This window comes from Scardinius erythrophthalmus, assembly GCF_964197995.2.
Source record: "Scardinius erythrophthalmus genome assembly, chromosome: 20".
In the NCBI taxonomy this organism is placed as follows: domain Eukaryota; kingdom Metazoa; phylum Chordata; class Actinopteri; order Cypriniformes; family Leuciscidae; genus Scardinius; species Scardinius erythrophthalmus.
The window spans coordinates 15478324-15500339 of NC_138240.1; the positions used below are offsets into that span (position 1 = coordinate 15478324).

A 22016-nucleotide genomic window follows, 5' to 3' on the forward strand; every position below is an offset into this window, starting at 1 on the left:
GTGACTGCACCTAAATTGTACATCATTATCTCCCAATATCCATTGATGATAGATTAACGAATGAATATGAGGTTAAGCAGGATGCCACCGTACAGTGTAAAGTCACTGTTTGACTGTTGATTGTGCTGTAAATTGTGGTCTCTTTTGATTCATTGTTTTTTTGGAGGTCTGTGGTGTATAGGTTTAGCGGGCAATCTCATTCCAAGTGTTTTTCAGCATGTTGTATGAGATTTTGGATTGACTCTCTCAGTCTGTTTTGTTCACTTAACCCCTGGATCAACACCTCAGCCTTCTTCCCATACTCCAGAGCCTATATACACAAACACAAAAACATAAAAGGAGTACCAAAAACAAAAAAGGAAATCTGATTTCCAAACTTATAATAAACAGACCAATGTTTCCAATTTAATCTGGTAGTACGACAAGTGTAGCTGTTTATTTGAGAGAGTTTAGCATAGTTTGATGAATGTTAATGAATGGGATGCTAACAATTTGGTGTGTAGTTGGATATGAGAGCTGGGATGTTAAACTAGTTAGTAATTAAGGATTTAAAATGTAGGGGAAGTAGAAGAAAGCCTGAAGGAGAATCCCATTACAACCAGAATAGCAGGGTCATGGCTTTAGTCATTAGTGTTATTAGTGTTAATCTGCACTGAATTCAAGAACTTAAACGTGTTTAAAGCGCAGAATGACTTTATATACACCCATGCATCCCGATCTAGATTCAAACGTTTCATCTTAGCACTTTCAATTTAATTTAGATGTTTGGGTGAGGTTTTGGTTATGCAGGGCAGTGGTGAGGAGGTTAGTGTTGAATTCTGGAGCATGAATGTATCATATGAAGTTTCTTTATAGATTATTTCATTAGTCAATCTTCATTGTTTACCTTGGTGTAGTTGTTGCATAGCAACCACAGCATAGCTAGAGAATGAGCCAACAAGACTGACTGGTCAGGGCGAGGTTTCACACTCTGTTCCTCAAACTCTGAGAGACATCTCAACATCTGATCAGCCTCTACACCCTGGGCCTCATCTATATAGACACACAAAAGAGGAATCTCAATGTCAGATACAAAGGTCACAGGTCAGTGTAGTATCTGAGAAAACTGTTTCAAGTGTCTGTATTAAATAAAAGCTTCACCACTGTTCGATCTTGCGAGGTGAGTAACCCAGGGAAATGCCTGTGAAATTGTACGATGAATTCTGTTGCATAATCTCAAATCTATGAGATATTCAGCAATATGATTCTCCATTTAGTGTTTGAAGCATAACACCTTACACAGAGTTGTTTCCATTTGACGTTGTTTGCCAGGCTGATGAATCAGCCGATATTTTCCTACTTCGAGATTGTCTGAATCGGCTGATAACCATGATCACTCGGTCCATTAAGAGAAATACTAGCTCTCCCTTGAGCCAGCTCAAAAATCCTAGTCTAGAATAGGAGTAGTCTATGAATAATTTGTTTCCAAACATTTTTAGTGTATTTCAATTAAATATTGCATGAAAATGTTCTAAAGCTTCGGGGTCAGTAAGTTTTTTTTTAATGAATGTATTCAAATTAATAACTTTATTCAACAAGATTGCATGCAATTGCTAAAAAATGACAGTAAAGACATAACATTAAAAAAGATTTCTAGCTAAAAAAAAATAATGTTCTTTTGAACTCTAATCATCGAATAATTAAAAAATGTTTTCAACAAAAATATTAAGCAACATAAGTGTTTTCAAAGTGTTTCTGGAGCCCCAAATCAGCATATTAGAATGATTTCTGAAGGATCTTGTGACACTGAAGACTGGAGTAATGATTCTGAAAATTCAGTTTTGATCACAGGAATAAATTAAACTAGAAAATGTATTTTTAAATTGTTATGATATTCCATTGTATTACTGTTGTACTGTATTGTTGCAAAAATAAAAGCAGCTAGGTAAGACTTTCAAAAACATTCTTTTTTTAACAAAAATGTATGTGTATGTATAATTGACAAGTATTCACTTATATCATTGGTTTAGTTAAACATTTCAAGTTGTGTGTATTCCGAACAAACATAAATGCACAATGAACAATAGCATTTTTATACATTAAAAATACATTGATTTGCTAGTAAATGTATTCATTTATAAATTAAATAAGAGTAATTATGATGATACCTATTGCATTTACGAGTGTCTTGACTGAACGGTGATGTAAGGCTCCACTGACATGATCAGACTGTCTGCCCTATAGAGACAATCAAAAATAAAACTGGCTAGTCTGTGTCCCTGATTGATATCAGGTCATGCTTGTTGTTGTTGCTCAGTGCAGTCACATCCAATGTGACATGCAGAGCAAGGCCGGCTGAGCTGTTTCCTGCTATAGAGTCATCAGGTCAGAAGTTATAATGTGATGTGGCTGGCCAGAGGGCGGAACCGGCGCCAGTCTACTGACCTCAGGTCAGTCGTTAAGAGGCCAGAGAGCAGGAAGGATCAAGTGTACTGACCAGTGACCAGCCAGTATGGACACAGAGCTAAGCCAGCCACGTCACTGGAAGACTTAGCCAAAACACAGCTGAGGTTAATAGGCTTAGAGAGAGAACTAGGGCAGGAGTGCGGCACGTACTAGCGGCTCTGTCATATTTGATCTTAGTCATCAGTAGAATAAAGTAGCTTTTGCTCTAGGACACAACCTCATGACATGACTCTAAATATATAGATGACCTCATACAAACTACATACAATACACACACAATCATGATGGTACAGGCTGTCGTAAAAGCTTATAAATAATTAAATCCGCACCATACAGATGTGACATTTCGTGAGAGATCATATTTATGTCAAATTTATGAACTACATTAAATAAAATTTACAAAATTATTTCATTTATTTTTATATGTATGTATATATATGCAGGATGCAGGTGAAATGGGCAGGAATTAAGAACTGATTGACTTCTGATTGACTCGGTAAATTATCTCTGAAACACCAAGGCTTGTGTTGCTTGTGTCAGCGGCGGTGAGAGTTTACCAACAGTGGTCCGAGGAGGGACTACCACAAACCAGGCTGTTGGGCACCCAAGGCTCATCAATGCATGAGGGCAACGAAGGCTATCCTATCCGGTCCAAGCCAACAGAAAGTCTACTGTGGCACAAGTCAAACAAATGTTTAATGATGGTTATGGGAGGAATGTGTCATAACACAGTGCATTGCTCTCTGATGCATATGGGGATACGTAGCCGCAGACCAATCAGAATGCCTATGATGACCCCTGACCACTGTTGAAAGTGCCTACACTGGGCACGAGCATCAGAACTGGACCCTGGAGCAGTGAAAGAAGGTCGCCTGGTGCGATGAGTCCTTTTTTTTTTTTGTTTGATGGCCAGATCCAATCCAATTGAGCATCTATGGGATATGCTGGACCAACAAGTTTGATCCATGGTGGCTCCACCTCGCAACCTACAGGACTTGAAGAATCTGCTGCTAAAGTCTTGGTGCCAAATACTTCAGGACACTTTCAGGGTCTTGTAGAGTCCATGCCTTGGCATGGAATAAAGATCTGCTTGACTTTAGTTTAGTTTACTCATTCAACCTGCATGCTAATATGTGTTTGCAGGAATTTAGCACATTATAAGCATTGAACTTGTGGGAATGAGTAAAATTATGTTCAATACCACAATCCTGAGCTAAAATCTTGGCCCTAAGACAATATATGCATTTATATATTCAGGATTATTTCAGGACTTACAGTTATAACTATATATTCAGATTTACAATTATATGGCTTCTAAATAAATATTCGGATTTACATTTACATATTCACAATTCATATATGTGACCCTGGACCACAAAACCAGTCTTATGTGTAATTTTTTTTAAATTGAGATTTATACATCATCTGAAAGCTGAATACATAATCTTTCCATTGATGTATGGTTTGTCAGGATCGGACAATATATGGCCGAGATACAACTATTTGAAAATCTGGAATCTGAGGGTACAGAAAAATCGAAACATTGAGAAAATCGCCTTTAAAGTTGTCCATTTCTATTGGCGATAGTGCTGCATCCATTCACAAAAATAAATGTTTTATATATTTAAGGTGGAAAATTTACAAAATATCTTCATGGAACATGATCTTTAATTAATATCCTAATGATTTTTGGCATAAAAGAAAAATCGATAATTTTGACCCATACAATGTTTTGTTGGCTATTGCCACAAATATACCCGTGCAACATAAGACTGGTTTTGTGATCCAGGGTCACATATTTATAAAATTTATTCCTAATTGGCCCTTCATAATATAAATACATTTGATATTTGATAAACAATGAAACCGTTACTGTCCACAGAGATGAGACTGTTTGCGGATATGTCTTTGTGTAGGTTTACTGTCTTTATGCCACTTACCAAAACATTCTTCTGGTTGAGTGCCACTCCGACTGATATCATCCATCAGCTTACACAGGTGAGAGTGCCATGAACTCGCCACCTGTACACATGCACGCAATGCGATGAGAGACGTTTCACAGACACAGATGACTCAATGTGCACTGGAGGTGGGTGTGTGTCTACCTTGGCGTAGAGCGAGAGGGCAACGTCAGGCTTGTTTTGCTTCAGAAACACATCAGCCATCAGGAAATATCCTCCAGACGTCACAGTACTGTCCAAACCAAACATCTCACTGGCATAGTACACCTGCACAAAGGAAAAAAATATAAATTAAAAAATTAATGTAGTTAGTCAGTACCTCAAAATGAACTTTGAGATAAACAAATAACTGACATAAATAACTGGACATTTTTAGTTAAAATTAAACAATAATATCTAATGCCAGTATACCACTGGTACATTATTATGAACATGCAATCCAATCACAGTGTTCCACGCATATTAGGACTTACATCATTGGCAAAGTGAGTGAGTGCAGATGTGTATTTTCCCATGGCAGCGTGCAGGCGGCCCAGGGTTCTGTGTAGCTGATGAAGGACAGTGTGACTGCAGCCTGGTGTTTTCATCACTGTCCACTCAGCCTTAGACAGATACTCATGAGCCTGGGAGAGAGAACCTAAACCTAAACACACACAAACAACATACACTATGACCAAAGTGTCCTTGATGCCTCTTGAGTTGGAGTGAGCCTGGCTATTAGAGGGCCTGTCTGTGTCTACTCAATACAACCATCTTTGATGTTTCTATTGGAATAGACATCTAGTGTTTTAAAGATTTATGCCTGGTTTCCTCAGTTGTCAAAAAGTCCACTGTGTGGATTCTCAGCAAATAAAGTGTCTATCTGTATAGACAGAAGCCTAATGATCAAGGGTGTGTCTCAATCCGCTCCCAAGTTCAACAGTGCACTGCCCATGCCCGAGGAGTTGGCTATTCCTAGGGATGCCTCACTGTCAACATTGGCAAAGTGAGTGAGAAGCATCAGCTGCTTACTATATTCACTTACTTGAATTGTCGTCATGTCATCTGTCTCTCGATTTGTGAGAAGATGAGTGCAAGTGTAAATGAAGACAAAGCTTTATTACTATTACTTTTATTTCTAATGTGCATGGAAAGAAAACAATCCTGCAAAAAGAATTATACAGGAATTAAGGGGTTTTATAAGATTGATTTGAAAAATAAATGTATTTATTCATTTATTTGTTAATGTATGCATACTAATATTAAAATAACTGTTTTCCTATTTAAATATATTTAAAAATGTAATTTATACCTGTGATGGCAAAGCATCATTACTCCAGTCTTCAATGTCACATGATCCTTCAGAAATCATTCTAATATGATGATTTGGTGGTCGATAAACATGTTTTATTATTATCAATGTTGAAAACAGGTGTGCTGCTTAATATTTTTGTGGAAACCGTTATACATTTTTGTCATGAATACAAAGTTCAAAGCATTTGTTAGAAAATAGGAATCTTTTATAACAATGTAAGTCATTGGAATTTCATGCCCCCTTTCTGGATAAAAGTATTTTGTAGAAAATAATAATAATTAAATATATGAGTAGAAATGCAAGTATATTGTTAAGTATTTTGTACCTTGTTTATTGCCTGGCTGAATAAAACAAAAAATGTACATACGTTTTTTTTGTAACAGCTATAAAGTAGATGCACTTTGATGTTGTTTATAAATGTCAGATGCATTTTGATGCAGAATTTCTTACTTCTATTTTCAGAATTTCTTGACACAGCAAACTGAGTCATCAGTGTCCCAATATTTAATGGATCAAGGCCCCAATTCATATTCACAATATGCAAATTGATTTCAGAGAATCATCCCATGCCAACTATCAAATCTCCGGTCACATAAAGATGAATCTTTCATATGCTTATGTCAAAGAGCTTTCAGTGAAAGAGGTTTTCACTCAGACAGTACACATCTGCATGACTAGTCTGCCACATCCTGAATTACATAACAAACGTCTCTCCGTTCAGTTCACGTCCAAGCACCACCCTTGAGTCCACCAATAGACCGTCCCACAGGAAGTAAATAGGGCTCGATGTCAGCCTCGTTTTTTTAGCAAACTCTTGTTTCCGTTCTCAACAGAAGTGAAAGTTACTGGCTGTTAGCCTCCAGAGAAGTTCAGAAAGTTAAGCAAACTGTGAAGTTTGTTATCTAATGGACCTTAGAGAGAATTCAAATTAGTTAAGCCATGGGTTGGTTTTTGCAGGTTTAATACATGTCTTTTGTTAGTTTTGAGCATATCTCACCTATATTAGCCTGCGCAAGCAGTAGATAAGCTGGTACCAGTTCAACAGAACAGGTCCCGTACACCTGCATGGCCCAGCGCAGGAAAAGGAGAGCGGCTGGCAACACATCCTGGAACCTCTTCTTGGACACCCACCTCTGCGCCTCTAACTGAGCAATCTCTATTAGATACTCCTAGTGTCGAAAACATACAAAACACACACTTATCAGACATCTGCCCTGTTAACAAACTGATTTGCTCAATTTTATGTGCTGGAGTGCATTTGAACCTGTTTTTTCACTCTTTCTTTGTGGTGGTGGTCTTGGTCGGACTGCATTGTGCCGAATGGTGCAGGTGCGTGAATAGATACCAGCAACGGACACACTTTTTCATGAATACTGATCCAGTCGGTCAGCTGGTGGTCAGGGTCACTACACACACACACACACGTTTGGTTTCCATATTTCATGGGGACTTTCCATAGACATAATGATTTTTATATTGTACAAACTGTATCCCCTTACACTAACCCTACCCCTAAACCTATCCCTCACAGAAAACTTTCTGCATTTTTACATTTTCAAAAAACATCACTTAGTATGATTTATAAGCTGTTTTTTCTCATGTGGACCCCAAAAAAAAGTCCCCACAAGGACAAGGATTTCAGATATTGCCATCTTTGTGGGGACATTTTGTCCCCATAATGTAGGCTTTACCAGGACACACACACACACACACACACACACACACACACACACACACACACACACACACACACACATTACAGCTAGCTAAATGAGAACATTCAAGAGACTTTTATTGTTTTTAGATACAGAGAGTTTAACGTAACCCCAACAGAAACATTCTGTAGTTTATATCAGACTGGTTTATATATATATATATATATATATATATATATATATATATATATATATATATATATATATATATATATATATATATATATATATATATATAGCAGGGGTCAGATTTCACCTCATTTCGCCTCACTCTTGATTGAAAAGAGGATGGCGGAAGATTTGTTTTCAAATCGAAATGGAAAAACGCCTATTTAAGCGATTTTGTCATTGTATTGTTTTGTTGTGTTTTTCATCAACAATAATAATAAACAGAATTGACCGTTCGCCAAGACCCGCCCCCTTTCGTTACTGTCGCTATGTCCGTCACGCCGCTCTCACGCCCCACCATGTTCTCGTGCAGTGAAAAATACAGCGCGGAGCAGAGAGGACACTGACAACGCGCTGACAGACAGGACAGACCTCGTTACTTTTAATATGAAACAAAGTTCTCAAGTTCCTCAACTTTCAAATTTTGTAAATTAAAAAAAAAAAATGTAAACAATAAATACCATTTTGTGGGTCTTTCATGTGTCTGACAAGATTGCTGTAGACTCGTCTCAGTTAAAGCTGCTCATGAGCAGATTATCTCTTCCTTCTAGTTAATTTATAGCATCAAAAAAAATTAAATGAACATAAGAAGGCATGTTGTTTTAACCGCGGAAAGGCGTCAATACACACCGTTTTTCAAGTTAAAATCCTCCAACGTTAATCTACTAACGTTAACTCTCCTGACTGCTTTGTCGGAAAAATATATCGGATTCGGCGGATGGCGGTTTATGATTGGTCAGATCGCCTGTCAATCAAACTTCATGCGAAGGGTCAATTGGCGTTAATTAAAAAGCGAAAGTAAAATGCACCGTTACGTCACAATATTTGCGTTTTTATATTATTTTACTTTATTATATTAATCTCTCATCTCGTTTTTTGAGGAGGACACTGCCCCTCTTGCCTCCTCGGAGGAATCGCCCCTAATACATTTTTAACTATCGCTTTAAGTGCTGCCCATACGAAAACATTCTGTTTCTGGAGAAAGAAAAAAACGTGACCGAATTATAATATAGATTAGATTAACATTTGCATGTTGACACTGTGAGACCGAGGTCGTGGTTCGTGGTGTCTTTAAAACGGCAAGTGAAACTCCACGGATGCACACTAAACACATATATTTTTCCAGTCATATTTCTTTCTTTTTTTTCCTGGTTGGTTTTAAGCACGCATGGCTGGCTATTCTCTTCCCTCTGCACATAATTTCTCCTCCAGCTGTTTGAACTCGTTCAACCTTTCCATTTCTGCAGTAACACGGCCAAGAAGAATGCGTGCGTAACATGTGTGCCTATAATGCCACCTGCTGTCTGTACGCGCAATTACACCGTGGCGTATTCTTTACCAGTATAAGGCGTTGTATTATAAAGACAAAAACACATCATTGAATAACCCGAAGGCTCCAGACTCACCAGTAAAATGTGACCAGGCATTGTGTGCACTTCAGTTGAGCAGGTTTCTGGCAAAGTTCGCATAGCTTTTTCACTCCTTTGGGATTTGCTAGAGGGTTTATAGTGAACGACATCCCAAATGTACAAATCTCTACTAAAACTCTCAGCCTGCAAAATGTGCTTAAATATAAAACAAAACAAAAACAAGCTTTAATTCTCCGTTCTTGCCACAAACCGTTGTTTCAACAGTTTTCCAATTACAAATCAGCTCACGCAATATTTCTTGCTTTGTGTCTGAATAACTTGTGTTTTACAAATTGGTTCCCATGGAGACGACCTCAACTTAACCGACGAGGATTTAACTGGCCCAGCGATTTTTGTTTTAGATATTTTATACACTATTTATAGTGTATAACAATATCATTGATATTGTGTTTCCAAAGATATATTACGTACTTTCTTAATGAAACAAAACGCTTCTTTTGCATAACCTTTTTGTCTCGAAATACAGGTAAAACGTGATCTACAGTTTATCGCCATCTGGTGGTGAACTTATGTCTCCTTGATAAAACTTGAAGTTAAATGATTAATCTAACTGTAGTGTATATTTTTCCTCCTCTAGACTAGGGATAGTTGTCACATGTTTTATATATAACATGTTTTATAATAAATAATAATAATTATAATAATAATTCATTACATTTTATATAGCGATTTTCTCGGCACTCAAAGTGCTTTACATATGGAAGGGGGAATCTCCTCAACCTCCACAAATGTGCAGCATCCATGGATGATGCGACGGCAGCCATATTGCGCCAGAACGTCCACCACATACCAACTTACTGGTGGAGAGGAGACAGAGTGATGAAGCCAATTAGTGTGTGTATATATATATATATATATATATATGGGGATGATTAGGAGGGAGGCCATGATGGACAGAGAGACCACTGGGCAAATTTGGCCAGGATGCCCGGGGTTACACCCCTACTCGTTTCGAAAGACATTTTTTTATATAGCATAGGCCTACTACAAGCTTTATATTAAATGTAAAGCAGCGATTTTGTTGTTGAATATTTATTTATGTCCTCCAGCTTTTTATCAGAAGGGACTCACAAATGGAAATAATACAAGCAAAAATGAATCCAATGCAACAATACAAATAGTAGTAGCCTATAAATATCATTGAAAGACAATGCAAGTGCATGGTTTAAATGTAGGCCTATAATCTATTAGCTATAATGGTTTCATATATTTTTGTGCACAATTTTTCACATTTTGCATTGCAGTTTTGTTTCATGCCCTTTTAAAAACTAGTAGAAAACCTAGTTTAATGTGTCACAACTTACCCTATACTCACAACCTAACTACCATTATGCACATCTCATCAGTCTCCCAGTCCCAGGGCGTATGCAACAACAACAACAACAACATGACAGTTATATCAGAATTTATATATTAAACTCAGTAATAACACATTAACATTTTTTAAAAAGTTTATTGATTTGCTCATCCACAACAAAACATCCAAACATACAAAATTTCACAAGTGATCGTGTTTAAAACAGCCTACCTAAAAATACAATTATTTTTCCTCTGCGCTGAAAACCTTCCAGGGGCCAGACTCTACCCCCTCTCCTAAATTAATCATGAAACCATGAGTTTGTATGGAATCTCTGTGCAAAAACACACACAAATACAGTCAAAATCAAATACTTCCTACCTCAGCCTCTCTTGACCTCAGTCAATCGTCTTTCTGACAGGAGACGTTTAAAAAGCACTCTGGTTAGTGTTACTTCTGTTCAATTGGCCAACAAGAAAAAGTGGGAATAAGATGATGGAAAATTCTCAGGGTACGTGGTCCATTTTCTGTAGGCTACAGCAGTAGCCTTTTGTCCTTCGCACAATTACCAAAACTAATAAGAAATCCACCTGCACACACACACAGTCGAGTGGAGTTTAGACAGCTCTTCCTGTGATCCGAAGTGCAGTCGGAGCAGCGATGAACTTTTCGGAGATACTGAAATTGAGTCATTAACACTCAACTGAACCTCTTTCTGCTTTTTGTCTAGCAGCTGCTATTATTCAGCTGAGCTCCGAGATTACCAGAGAACTGGAGCACACATCCCACAGGACCCAGACCGATCCATTTCTACTCAGGAAAAAAGCGAAATAAATCGCCTTACACTGTGAATGCCGCATGAGCATAATTCAACAGTATGAGTTTCACCTTAAATCTAACTGTAATTAAAGTGCACTATACAAAAACTGCCATCTGCTCTGACTAAACGTTACTAGAAAATAATGACTGACTTGTGTTTGGACACAAATGTTTCTCAAAAATACTACACAGAAACGGCAGTGAACCCGCATTTTTGATTGACCTGCTGTTAGGCCGCCGTGTCGTAACGAAGCGGCCAGCAGGTGGAGGTGTTTCCTCGCGTTTTCAATGTATGTTTTTACCTGAGAGTGACTCAATGCAGCACTCCAGGGTGCCAAAACTGCCACTTATGTTTGAGATTGTGTAACTTTTTCTTTTTGCAGACCTGAGAGTCGTGTTGTTTTCCACATCATCAGCAAATGTACTCTAAAAAAGCAGAAGGAATAAAATGGCTTCGGAAACATTTGCACGCGTAAAAAGTACAAGCACCTTTGTTTTGCACTAGCAGAACTTGAAATGAAGTCTATCTTTAGTCGACAAATTCAGTACCTTGTTTAATGCTGGCTCAGGTTGAAATAAAGGACTCTACTCTCCCTTAATATGGCACAAAACAAAAATTCATTTCAGACTATGAAATTAAAATCAATGCACATCCTATTGATAATCTCAAACAGCTCTGTAAAAAGAGGTTTCAGAAATTAGTATTGTATGTACCTGTATGTAGACAGAAAGGCACTCAATCAAAGGCACAGGATCTGTTGGCAACCGTAATTAAACGTTTCTAGACATCTAAAAACAACATGGTCAAAATGGCAAATCAACACACACTTTAATAACGATCCCCTATTTGAATGTATCCTAGTGAAACAATTATCATCTTCACTAAATTAAAAAGGGAAACATAGAAGCTAAAGCACCAACAGACTGCTCATGTGAAGTGAGAATTGCCTCAGACAAAAACAAGACCTTCGCAATTTAGTGTTTGCTGCAGTTCCTAAAAACAGTAACCATGTTAATTTCCATGGTTACAGTACAGTGCATGAATAGATGAGGAGCAATGTGAGATCATGAGATCACCAGATCAGGAAACAATCTGTCAAAAACGCATATTAAACTGCACTTGGAAACTAACCGTGAATTCTTCCGCCACTCTAAAAGGCAAAACACAGTAACTTCATATTTTAACTTCATAAATTATATGAGTCTACGATCTGTCCTACGACAGATGGGTTTTCCTAAACTATGTTCAGATTCAGAGAAAACGGAGCATGAAAGTTGACATTGAATCAATCCAAAAACTTTTTCCGGCTGCGTTTTGCCTTCATGTGGCAGTCTAGCATTGCCTGGCACTATTTTCAACCCAGCCAATCAGAACAGAGAAAACTACAATACAGATACATAAAAAGTTCACACTCAACTTTAAAAAAAAAAAAAAAAAGGTGTAACCTACATATAATGACCTTTAGTCCAAAAAACTATTCCTATGATAGATATCCTTCTCCCATGTCTTGATCCGACAAATTCTGTGCGCACGTCACCTTAAAATGACACACGTGGCAATTCTCTTATGAAAATCTGCTCTATTTTGAAATGTGCATTTTGCAAGTTTCATTTAAAGGCAGATGAACTGTGTAATTCTGGAGTCTCAAACTAGGAATGCTCTCGTAATGCTTTCGTAATGCTTGTAATATACCAGAAAAAGGTGAATTGGGTCATTAAGGTACAGAGAGTCTCCCATATGAATGTTGGGAGAATGAAAGTAACATGTGAGGTGTGTGTGGGATTGCATAAAAAATACTTTTTGTGCTTTTCAAAATTTGGCTGAATCATTAAGTAATGCTTTAGAGGGAACATTTCTGTGTTTATCATTTTGGACGGTCAGAATGGGAAGACATGGATTGTTGGCATGTGTGCGCAGTTTTTAGTGTCCTTTTCCGTTTGGCAACGTCCGCTCATGCATAACATTCGTCTCCATCCGCCTCCTTTGCCTTCTCGTTCAGGGCATTGTCTACATTTGTTTCTTCATCTTTCTCTTCCTGCCTAGCTCTTCTCTCCTCCTCCCTCTTCTCTTTGTCCAATAGCCGGTAGTTGATTCCCATTCCCACGAACAGGAATACGCTGGCGACCACCAGGACGGCTCCACAAGCCTGATATGTGTATCTATAATCATGGTAGATATCATTGAGTCTTCCTGCAAGGAAAGAAATGGGAAAATATTTTCAGCAATCTCTGTTACACAGTAACTGGAACAGGACATGCAATGACGTTCATTGATTAGTGTAGTTAAAGCTGAAGCACGTCAAGTCCCGACTCAATCTTTGGTCTTTGTTTGAGCCAAGACAAACTGGTCAGGACTGGACATTCTGAAAGTGCCAAAGGGCTTGTGGAACTTACAAATAGATCACTTAGCTCACTTAGACCTAGATCACACCAAACACGTTTTTCAGGTTCGAAAACGCAAGGTGCACAGCTGCACTGCCCCATCACACAGAACAAGCAGTGCGCTGCGTTTTTCGTGTTGCTAGGCAACCACTGAAACAGCTGTCCTGTCAGTCAAGTACATGTCAAATCAGCCTTTTATTAACTTTATTTACTTTCTGTTAACATTGTGGTAGTTACGGTTCGTGAAGTTGTTAAGCTCCTGGTAACCCGTGAGAGCACCACAAGTTTATCCTCCATCATCGCACTCTCCGGGCGTTCAAGCAACTGTTGCTTTCATCACTAAATCGGAAGGCCCGCCTTTCACTTCATTCGATTGGACAGTGGGAAAAAACTAGGGATGGCCCGATACCGATACTGGCATCGGGGATCGGGCCGATACTGTCCTCATATACTCGTACTCATAAAAATTCGCCGATACCACGCACCGATACCACGTACATTTTGCAAAACGAAACTGGCCGCCGCGAGTGCTTTGTGGAGGTGAACTGAGGCATAGGAAAGTATAATGTAGACGGTTTGGGCTCATTTCACAGGGTTCGTACAAGGTGCGTGTGTATAGTAACATAGCTGTGGTGCGCGAGCTGATAAGAGAAAAACGCGCAGTGGATTAAGTTCACAACGGCACAGACGCGCGAGCTGGTCGAGCACATCCCTTTAAACAGACATCAGTGGAAAGTTTGTTCAGTCGGATGTCAATGGCAAAGAAAAGAAAACGAGGCATGTAGCTTATTAACGTCAACTGACCAGAGAGAGAGAGAGAGAGAGAGAGAGAGAGAGAGAGAGAGAGAGAGAGAGAGAGAGAGAGAGCGAGAGAGAGAGAGAGAGCGAGTGAGCGCACTTCTGTTGAATGCTCTTGATTGCTGATCGTTCACTCAGCACGTTATTTGGATGAAAACTAAATAGTTTAAGTAAAGTAAAACATGAAATGTTACCTGATTTAAGTATAACGAGTGGTTCCCTACATTATTACAGGACGTGTGCAGGTCAAGAAGTTCCATGAACGCAAACATCCAAAGCCCGCGCCCCGCAAACCAGCATCTCAGCGCGCGAATACTGAATTAAATTGTCTTGCGCTTGTACTGACGAATTCACACAAAATTAGGTAAAAACGCCCGTCTTGGCGAGTATCCTATAGTAAACAAAGTCAGTTATATCTCAAATGAACGTAGCATATTCAAATGCGGTCCGTGCGTTTTGGTCTTAAAGGGGCAGCAGTTTAATAAACCTGCTTCTGTGTTTTAATGTTAATCACACAAAGGACAAAGAAATTACTCACTGCTCTTGACTAAATAGGCTAACCTTTTCAACTTTACAAAAATATCTATCTATATATAATTTATACAGTAATGAAATGCTTTTTTTCACATTTGATTACTTTATTCAAATTTCTGTACCTGTTAGATCTACCCGAAAAACTCTACAAACACTGTTTATTTCATTTGTAGCCTTTCTTTGTTCTATTTTATTTATTTGTCCTATTTCTAATTCGATTGTTTGTTCTTATTTTGTCACTGACTGCTTACTTGTTTTAAATTCACATTAATTAGGATGGTAGCCTAGTTTTTGTTGTAGTATCAAGATTGGATTAAATAATTGATATTTCACTGGTTTTGACAAACATTTGAACATTTGAATTTGATGAACAAATTAAGCCAACTAATATGATGTATATTCTTTTGGTTTATCAACTAATACATTTAAAAATTACAAATGCAGTGTAAATTCAGGTATCGGTTACGGTATCGGTATCGGCGAGTACCAAAAATCAAAGTATCGGTATCGGACTCGTTCTGCAAAAAGTGGTATCGGGACATCCCTAGAAAAAACGTGATGACGTCGAGCAAGCTTTTTCCGCTCGGAGTTGGGTTTTTTCAACTGCAAAAACGTGAGGCGCAGCAGGCGCATAAACAGCGCGCAGAACGCTCACTGCCATAAGAAACCAATTGAAAAAAGGCGCCTCACTGCAAAAAACGCGTCAGGTGTGATCGGGGCCTAGAGTTCATTTTTAAACAGTGTTTTTTTAGTCACAGTTTAAAAAATGAAATAAAAACAGCTTTTATATTTAGTCAATATTTTAACAAGTCACTCATTTATCTCAGTAATAGCATTTTAGTTGATGAGAGTATGTAAAATTAGAAGCATTTAAAATAATTATATGTAAAATAATAAAGCATTTTATATATTAATTTAACATTCATTAATTTATATTAATTAAAATGTTTTTAATATTTAATTTTATATATTGTTTTAATATTGGTTTTATTTGAAATAATTTAGTTGATGAGAACAATAAACCAAATATTCAAACATTTTACATATTAATTGTAACATTAATATTTGATATTCATATTTTTGATTAAAATTCCTTTAACTTTAGTCATCATTATTATATCATGTTCATACATTTTTGTAATTACATTTTAGTTGATGAAAACATGTACAATTAAATTCAATATTTACATATTAATTTATTTATAATATTAATTCATATTGCTTTTTAATATATTTAATGAATATTTATTTTTGTTTTTATTTATTTATTATTTTTAAATGTGATTATTTTTTCATATATTTATTTATATTCATAATTTTGAAAAAACTAAAAACATCCCATAAATTGTCACTATTTTGTCATGTCATATTAATATTTCACAATATCACTTTCAATGATGAGAAAATATTCAAGCATTTTATATATTAAATATGTATCAACATTTAATAATAATAAAAAAAAAACATGTGAAAATAGTCTTTAAAAGGGACATTACACTCAAAAACTAATTTTGTCATCATTTACTCTATCAATCCAAAACTGCTTGGATGCCGCCTTTGGATGATCAAATGGTCAGTGGTAAACAAAACTGTTTGGTAGCCAACATTCTTCATACAGATTTGGAAAGACAAGAGGGTGAGTAAATGATGAGAGAATTATAATTTTGTTGTTTTTGGTCTATACCCAGCCTTACCCAGTAACGGCGGCCCCAGCAGCACAGGTCCACACTCCACGATGGTGACCAACCCGACAGCACTGGAGAATCTCTGAGTGCCCACCAAGTCCATGAGAGTCTCAAACAGCACAGAACTGAGCCAGCCGAACGCCACACCGAAAAACACTGCATAAATGGCAAAACCCAAGTAATCGGTGGAGAATGGCGCCATCAAGTGGCAGACGCCATTATACAGCACAGATGCTGCGAAGAAGTACTGGATGCGTGGACGGACCCAGCGTGTGTTGGCCAGCAGGCCCATGGACGGCCGAGCGATCATGTCAGTGAAGGCCAGGATGGACAACAAGAACGCAGCCTTATCCTTGGAAATGTCTTTACTCTTCGCGTAGTTACTGAGGAACACAAGGGGTGCGAAGAGGCCGAAAAACATGATGACGTTTCCGAGCAGGTACAGCAAGAAGCCTCGGTGGGTAAACAGGGTCAGATCCAGAAAGCTGTTGACGGTCTCAAGGCATGTTTTTTTCTCTTGCCGTTTGGGTTCGCCATCCTCTTTTGGAATGGCAGGTTGTGGTTTTGGTCCAATGGGTCGCATTAGCGACCCTGCAACACAGCAGTTTAGCAAAGCTCCTCCCAGGATGAGGAAACTGCCCCTCCACCCGAAATATTCAAACAGCCAGCTGTTCAACGGGGCCAGGGTGGACAAGAACACCGGGCTGCCCGCCATCGCGATGCCGTTAGCTATTGGTCGCCGCTTGTAAAAGTATTTGCCAATCATGGTCAACGCTGGATTCAGATTAAAAGCCAAACCCAGTCCTAGAAACAGAGGAGAGGAGAGAAAGCTTGAACGCATGATTCAGAAAGTGAGTTTGTAACTTTATTTAATTGCACTCACCCTGTCTTCATGATCAGTGTCATTCAATGTACTTACCGCCTATAACTCCCACACAGAAGTAAAGACCCTCTACTGTGTTACAGAAGGATGCTGCGACTAATCCTGAGCCTGACAGAACCCCTCCAGCAATCATGATGGGTCGACTACCATATTTATTCACCAGAATACTGCTGATTGGTCCTGTTGAGAAAAAACAGGTTGGTTTTAAATAAAATAAAATAAAAATCGGACATAATGTCTACTTACAGTTTAAACTGATTTGTGTGGTTATTTATTATTTGTACAGCTAAATACAAATTAATTATAAGACACTAGATTGGGTAACATTTTTGTAAATCTGATTAGTCATTTTAACAGAAAATATGTGGGTAAAAAAAAAAAAAAAAAAAAAAAGGTAAAAACAAACAAACGAGCTAAACCTAAATTTGCAAACCACTTTGGTATTTTATAAAAAAAATATTTTATAAATTGTACATTTAATTTGTTTATCTAATGCTTAGAAAATAGGTAAATAAGCAAATAAGTAAATAGTTTTCATTTCAAACTGTATTCTGTATAGCTAAATAAAAAAAATAATAACACATATCACCCTGTGTAACAGGGTTGCAAAAAATTCTAAACATATTGTAATAAATAGAATGTATATATAAAAAAATGGTAATTTGACCCCCTGAGGTTGACAATCAACATTACCAACCATTTGTTGAAAAAGAAAAATCACTTTATTTAAGAGTTTTAGGCTACATTTTGTACCCTTTTAATGTTCCACCACAAGATGGCATCACAGTCATTCACACCACTGACTGTTTCAAAGCAAGACTCCAGGAGGACACAGGAGACAATTCAGAGGAAGGAAACTTCACTACATGGCATGTGATCAACTGAGGTGGTGTGAGGGAGAAAAACTTAATCAGCAGAATGAAGCTGACCCAAAGTGATCAGAACAGGAACAGACTACTGTTCATTTCAGTAAACATGGCTCAAACATTATGGAAAGCAGACAAAACAAGCAGCCTAATACAACCTTCCTTTCTTCGACAGATTTAGGAATTCCCACACAAATACACAATTGCAAGATTTAATAAGCGGTTTCAAAGATATACAGTGAATATTTCTGAGCTGTACTGTGCATCACAGAAGACAGCAATACAAGTACAAGAAAGAGCATTCAGAAACAAAAAGAACCTGGCTATTTCTTCCTCTTTTTCTTGGTGAATAAATAAACTGCTTCATCAGTGCAGTGTTCTTCTTGTGAAAGGCCCCATTTAGAGCAGCTTCACCCTTAAAGGGCTAGTTCACCCAAAAATTAAGATAATTTTGATGAAATTAAAGAGGTTTCTGACCGCTGTTCCCTCTCATTTTTTTTCTTGCTGGGCAAAACTTCTCTATTGGGCAGACATTTTTCGCCACCTGAGCAAAAACATTCTTTATATCTGACCTGTACAGCATACGTAGAAACACAATGGTTTCAACATGCAGTTGTAACTTTTAACTTGAATGGGCCATTTCTATTGTATTTGAGCCTTGGTGTAACTTAGTATTAAATCATATTTTTGAAAACAATCAGTTAATTAAGAAGTCACTGAATTAAGGTTACCTTGTAGGTTACCCGGGAATCTTTTTTTACAGTGCTGTTAACTGTTTTAACTATTTACAAAATCTTCTGCAGGACAGTTCAATTCTTTACAATAAATATAATATAGTATGAAGTATTTGAAGTGATATAATATGTGACCCTGGACCACAAAACCAGTCACATGGGTAATTTTTTTGAAATTGAGATTTATCCATCATCTGAAAGCTGAATAAATAAGCTTTCCATTGATGTATGGTTTGTTAGGATAGGACAATATTTGGCCGAGATACAACTATTGAAAATCTGGAATCTGAGGATGCAAAAAAAAAAAAAAAAAAATCGAAACATTGAGAAAATCAGCGTTAAAGTTGTCCATTTATGTTTGCGATTGTGCTGCATTCACTCACAAAAATAAATGTTTTATATATTTACAGTTGGAAATTTACAAAATATCTTCATGGAACATGATCTTTACTGAATATCCTAATGATTTTTGGCATAAAAGAAAAATCGATAGTTTTGACCCGTACAATGTCTAGTTGGCTATTGCCACAAATATACCCGTGCTACATATGACTGGTTTTGTGATCCAGGGTCACATATATCAGTTTAAATGCTTCAATTTGTTTTCATATTATATTATATTATATGAAAACAAACTGAAGCATTTAAATAGATCTAACAGCTAAATATTTTCAAGAAAAAGTGAATGTGAACTTTTATAGTAATTTAAACATCCCTGAAACCCTTAAATTTGATTCACGTCTTTGCATTTCTCATTGCCTCTCGTATTTGTTATTCAAATATTGGTTATTTGGTTCGCAAACATGACAGTATTCTTACTGCGACAGATTTGGCTCACTGGCTGCAACTTTCTATGAAACCTGTAAACTGTTTTCACCGGTTTTTACTCTCCCCACACATTTCGCATCTGTCCTCTACGTGAAAAAAAAAAGCAAAGAAGACTATTTAACAACTTCTCTTCCCTTTCAGTCTCTGACGCTGTTCACGTTGTAAACACAGTGCAGCACTTCCAGGTTCTACGTCAGAATGCCGGCTCAGTATTGGCCGGCTCCTGCGTCAGCATCACATATGCACTCACGTGAATAGGTTCGAAGACTGACAAAGAAGAGAAGAAATTGTTGAATAAAGTCGTTATTTTTGTTTTTGCGCACAAAAAGTATTCTCTTCTTCAGGCGCTGCGTCATATCATTACGCCTGCTGCACTCATGGTACGGCAGTAAAGTTTCTTGATTATTACGCAGGAATGAGAGTATAGTTCCTAGCCATATTCCGTCGGTCTTAGTGCACGATGCAACTACAGAAGAGTCAAGTTTTAAATGGGAAAAATATCGAAACTCTTTGGTCATTTTTTTGAGAGAAATGCTAATGGTCTTGTCCACTTCAATGATGTATGCTAAGCTATGCTAAAAGTGGTACCGCCAGAACCGGAGATCGGCTGGAATGGATTCAAAAACGGTAAAACTCAACTGTTTAACTCTGGGGGAGTTGTAAAATGAGCCTATTTCCAAAAAAAGTGGAGTATCCCTTTAACAACCTTTCTGAGCCTTTAAAGTACGAGTTTGAGAAATATGAGAAAGTTATGACGTTGCTGTGTATAGAGCTGGTAAGTCCCGCCCCTTCCGCAAAACCCCGCTGGACCTCAAAGTTGAAAAACCGTCAATGCAAGTGAATGGGAGAAAATAATTATTTTCTGGTCCCGTTTGAATTGTGCCATGAATGTGAACATATGTTGTCTGTGAATTTTTTATATAACTTTTCGTGTAAAGAATGATACAATTTAGCGGGTAGAAGTTTGATACGGTTAGACTTTGTGTGAGAGCACTTTGTGGACTACAACTCTCGACACGTTTGAAACGTCAACACCACTAGCACACGGACACTAGCTCACGGATCCCGCTAAACATGGCTGTGTCTTTGGTGCACTTCACCGCCTTCTTTCAGGGAGAGGACAAAATTGTTGAAGTTGGTGAAAACCACGGGTAAGTCAACTTTATGGGGTGACGTCACATAGGCGACATGTAGTCTTTCTCGTTTTGTCTTTTCCACAACTGCTAGCCGAAGAATCATACCATATACTGTCAAACTCGTAACATGAAAAGTCATATAAAAAATTCACAGACAACATATGTTCACATTCATGGCACAATTCAAACGGGACCAGAAAATAATTATTTTCTCCCATTCACTTGCATTGACGTTTTTTCAACTTTGAGGTCCAGCGGGGTTTTACGGAAGGGGCGGGACTTACCAGCTCTAAAGAGGGGTCAGAAAGCTCTCAGATTTCATCAGAAATATCTTGTATATCTCTGTGTTCCAAAGATGAACAAAGATCTTACAGATTTGGAATGACATGAGGCTGAGTAATTCATGACAGAATTTTCATTTTTTTGGGCGAACTAACCCTTTAAAGCAATCAAAGTTGGATAACTTTAAAATGAGGTTTGGTCACGGTAACTAAGACTTTTAAACAATAAACAGACACAGAAAAGAATGAGAATCTGAGAATCCATCACAGAGCTATTGAGAGTCTGAAACAGTGCAGAAGAATCTAGTGCTAACTCCATAAAAGTCATAGCATATAATTTTGTGTACACACAACCCAAGCTAATGATAACATGTCAAGGTAATGTACATTTAAAAATAATTTTGATAGATAATTCTTTATAGTACACATAAAAATAAAGACAAAAAGCACTAAAACTACTATAAATTCTTTATGTTTGCAAATTTTTAGTTGTAAATATCTGCAAAATTTACATGTGCCGGTTCGCCATAAAAGCTAATCTATCATCAGGAGGAGGAACTTTCCAGTATGTTCCATGCAGCCAATCAGAGTTCAAAGCAATTTGTCGGTTCCCCAGTCACATTCCTTGAATTAATTTATTCTGACAGGCTTTGTGTAGCACCAAACAGGCCATCCTTTCCACCCCACAAAAAAAAGGAAAAAAAAAAAAAGGACAAAAACAGCAGTGATTCAAATACACACATACACGATTATATAAACT

The 22016-nt window shown here is 37.5% G+C and overlaps 2 protein-coding genes across 2 annotated transcripts in view; both read right to left on the minus strand.

Moving 5' to 3' along the window:
- Nucleotides 1-196: 196 nt before the first annotated feature.
- zmynd12 (zinc finger, MYND-type containing 12) lies at nucleotides 197-7884 on the minus strand (the record flags this gene model as incomplete). The annotated part of the gene is made up of 7 exons (XM_081348604.1): nucleotides 197-310; nucleotides 887-1032; nucleotides 4386-4467; nucleotides 4551-4673; nucleotides 4880-5049; nucleotides 6698-6869; nucleotides 7846-7884. 7 exons carry the CDS (start codon nucleotides 7882-7884, stop codon nucleotides 197-199), a joined length of 846 nt encoding a protein of 281 aa, XP_081204730.1.
- A 2566-nt stretch (nucleotides 7885-10450) lies between these two features.
- slc16a1b (solute carrier family 16 member 1b) overlaps nucleotides 10451-22016 on the minus strand; it is a 41722-nt gene continuing 30156 nt past the window's right edge. The window contains exons 3-5 of the mRNA XM_081349332.1: nucleotides 17448-17591; nucleotides 16538-17332; nucleotides 10451-13320 (exon numbers count right to left, since the gene is read on the minus strand). Of these exons, the coding sequence (XP_081205458.1) occupies nucleotides 13082-13320; nucleotides 16538-17332; nucleotides 17448-17591 (1178 nt within the window). The 3' untranslated portion in view covers nucleotides 10451-13081. The remainder of the gene's footprint in view (nucleotides 13321-16537; nucleotides 17333-17447; nucleotides 17592-22016) is intronic.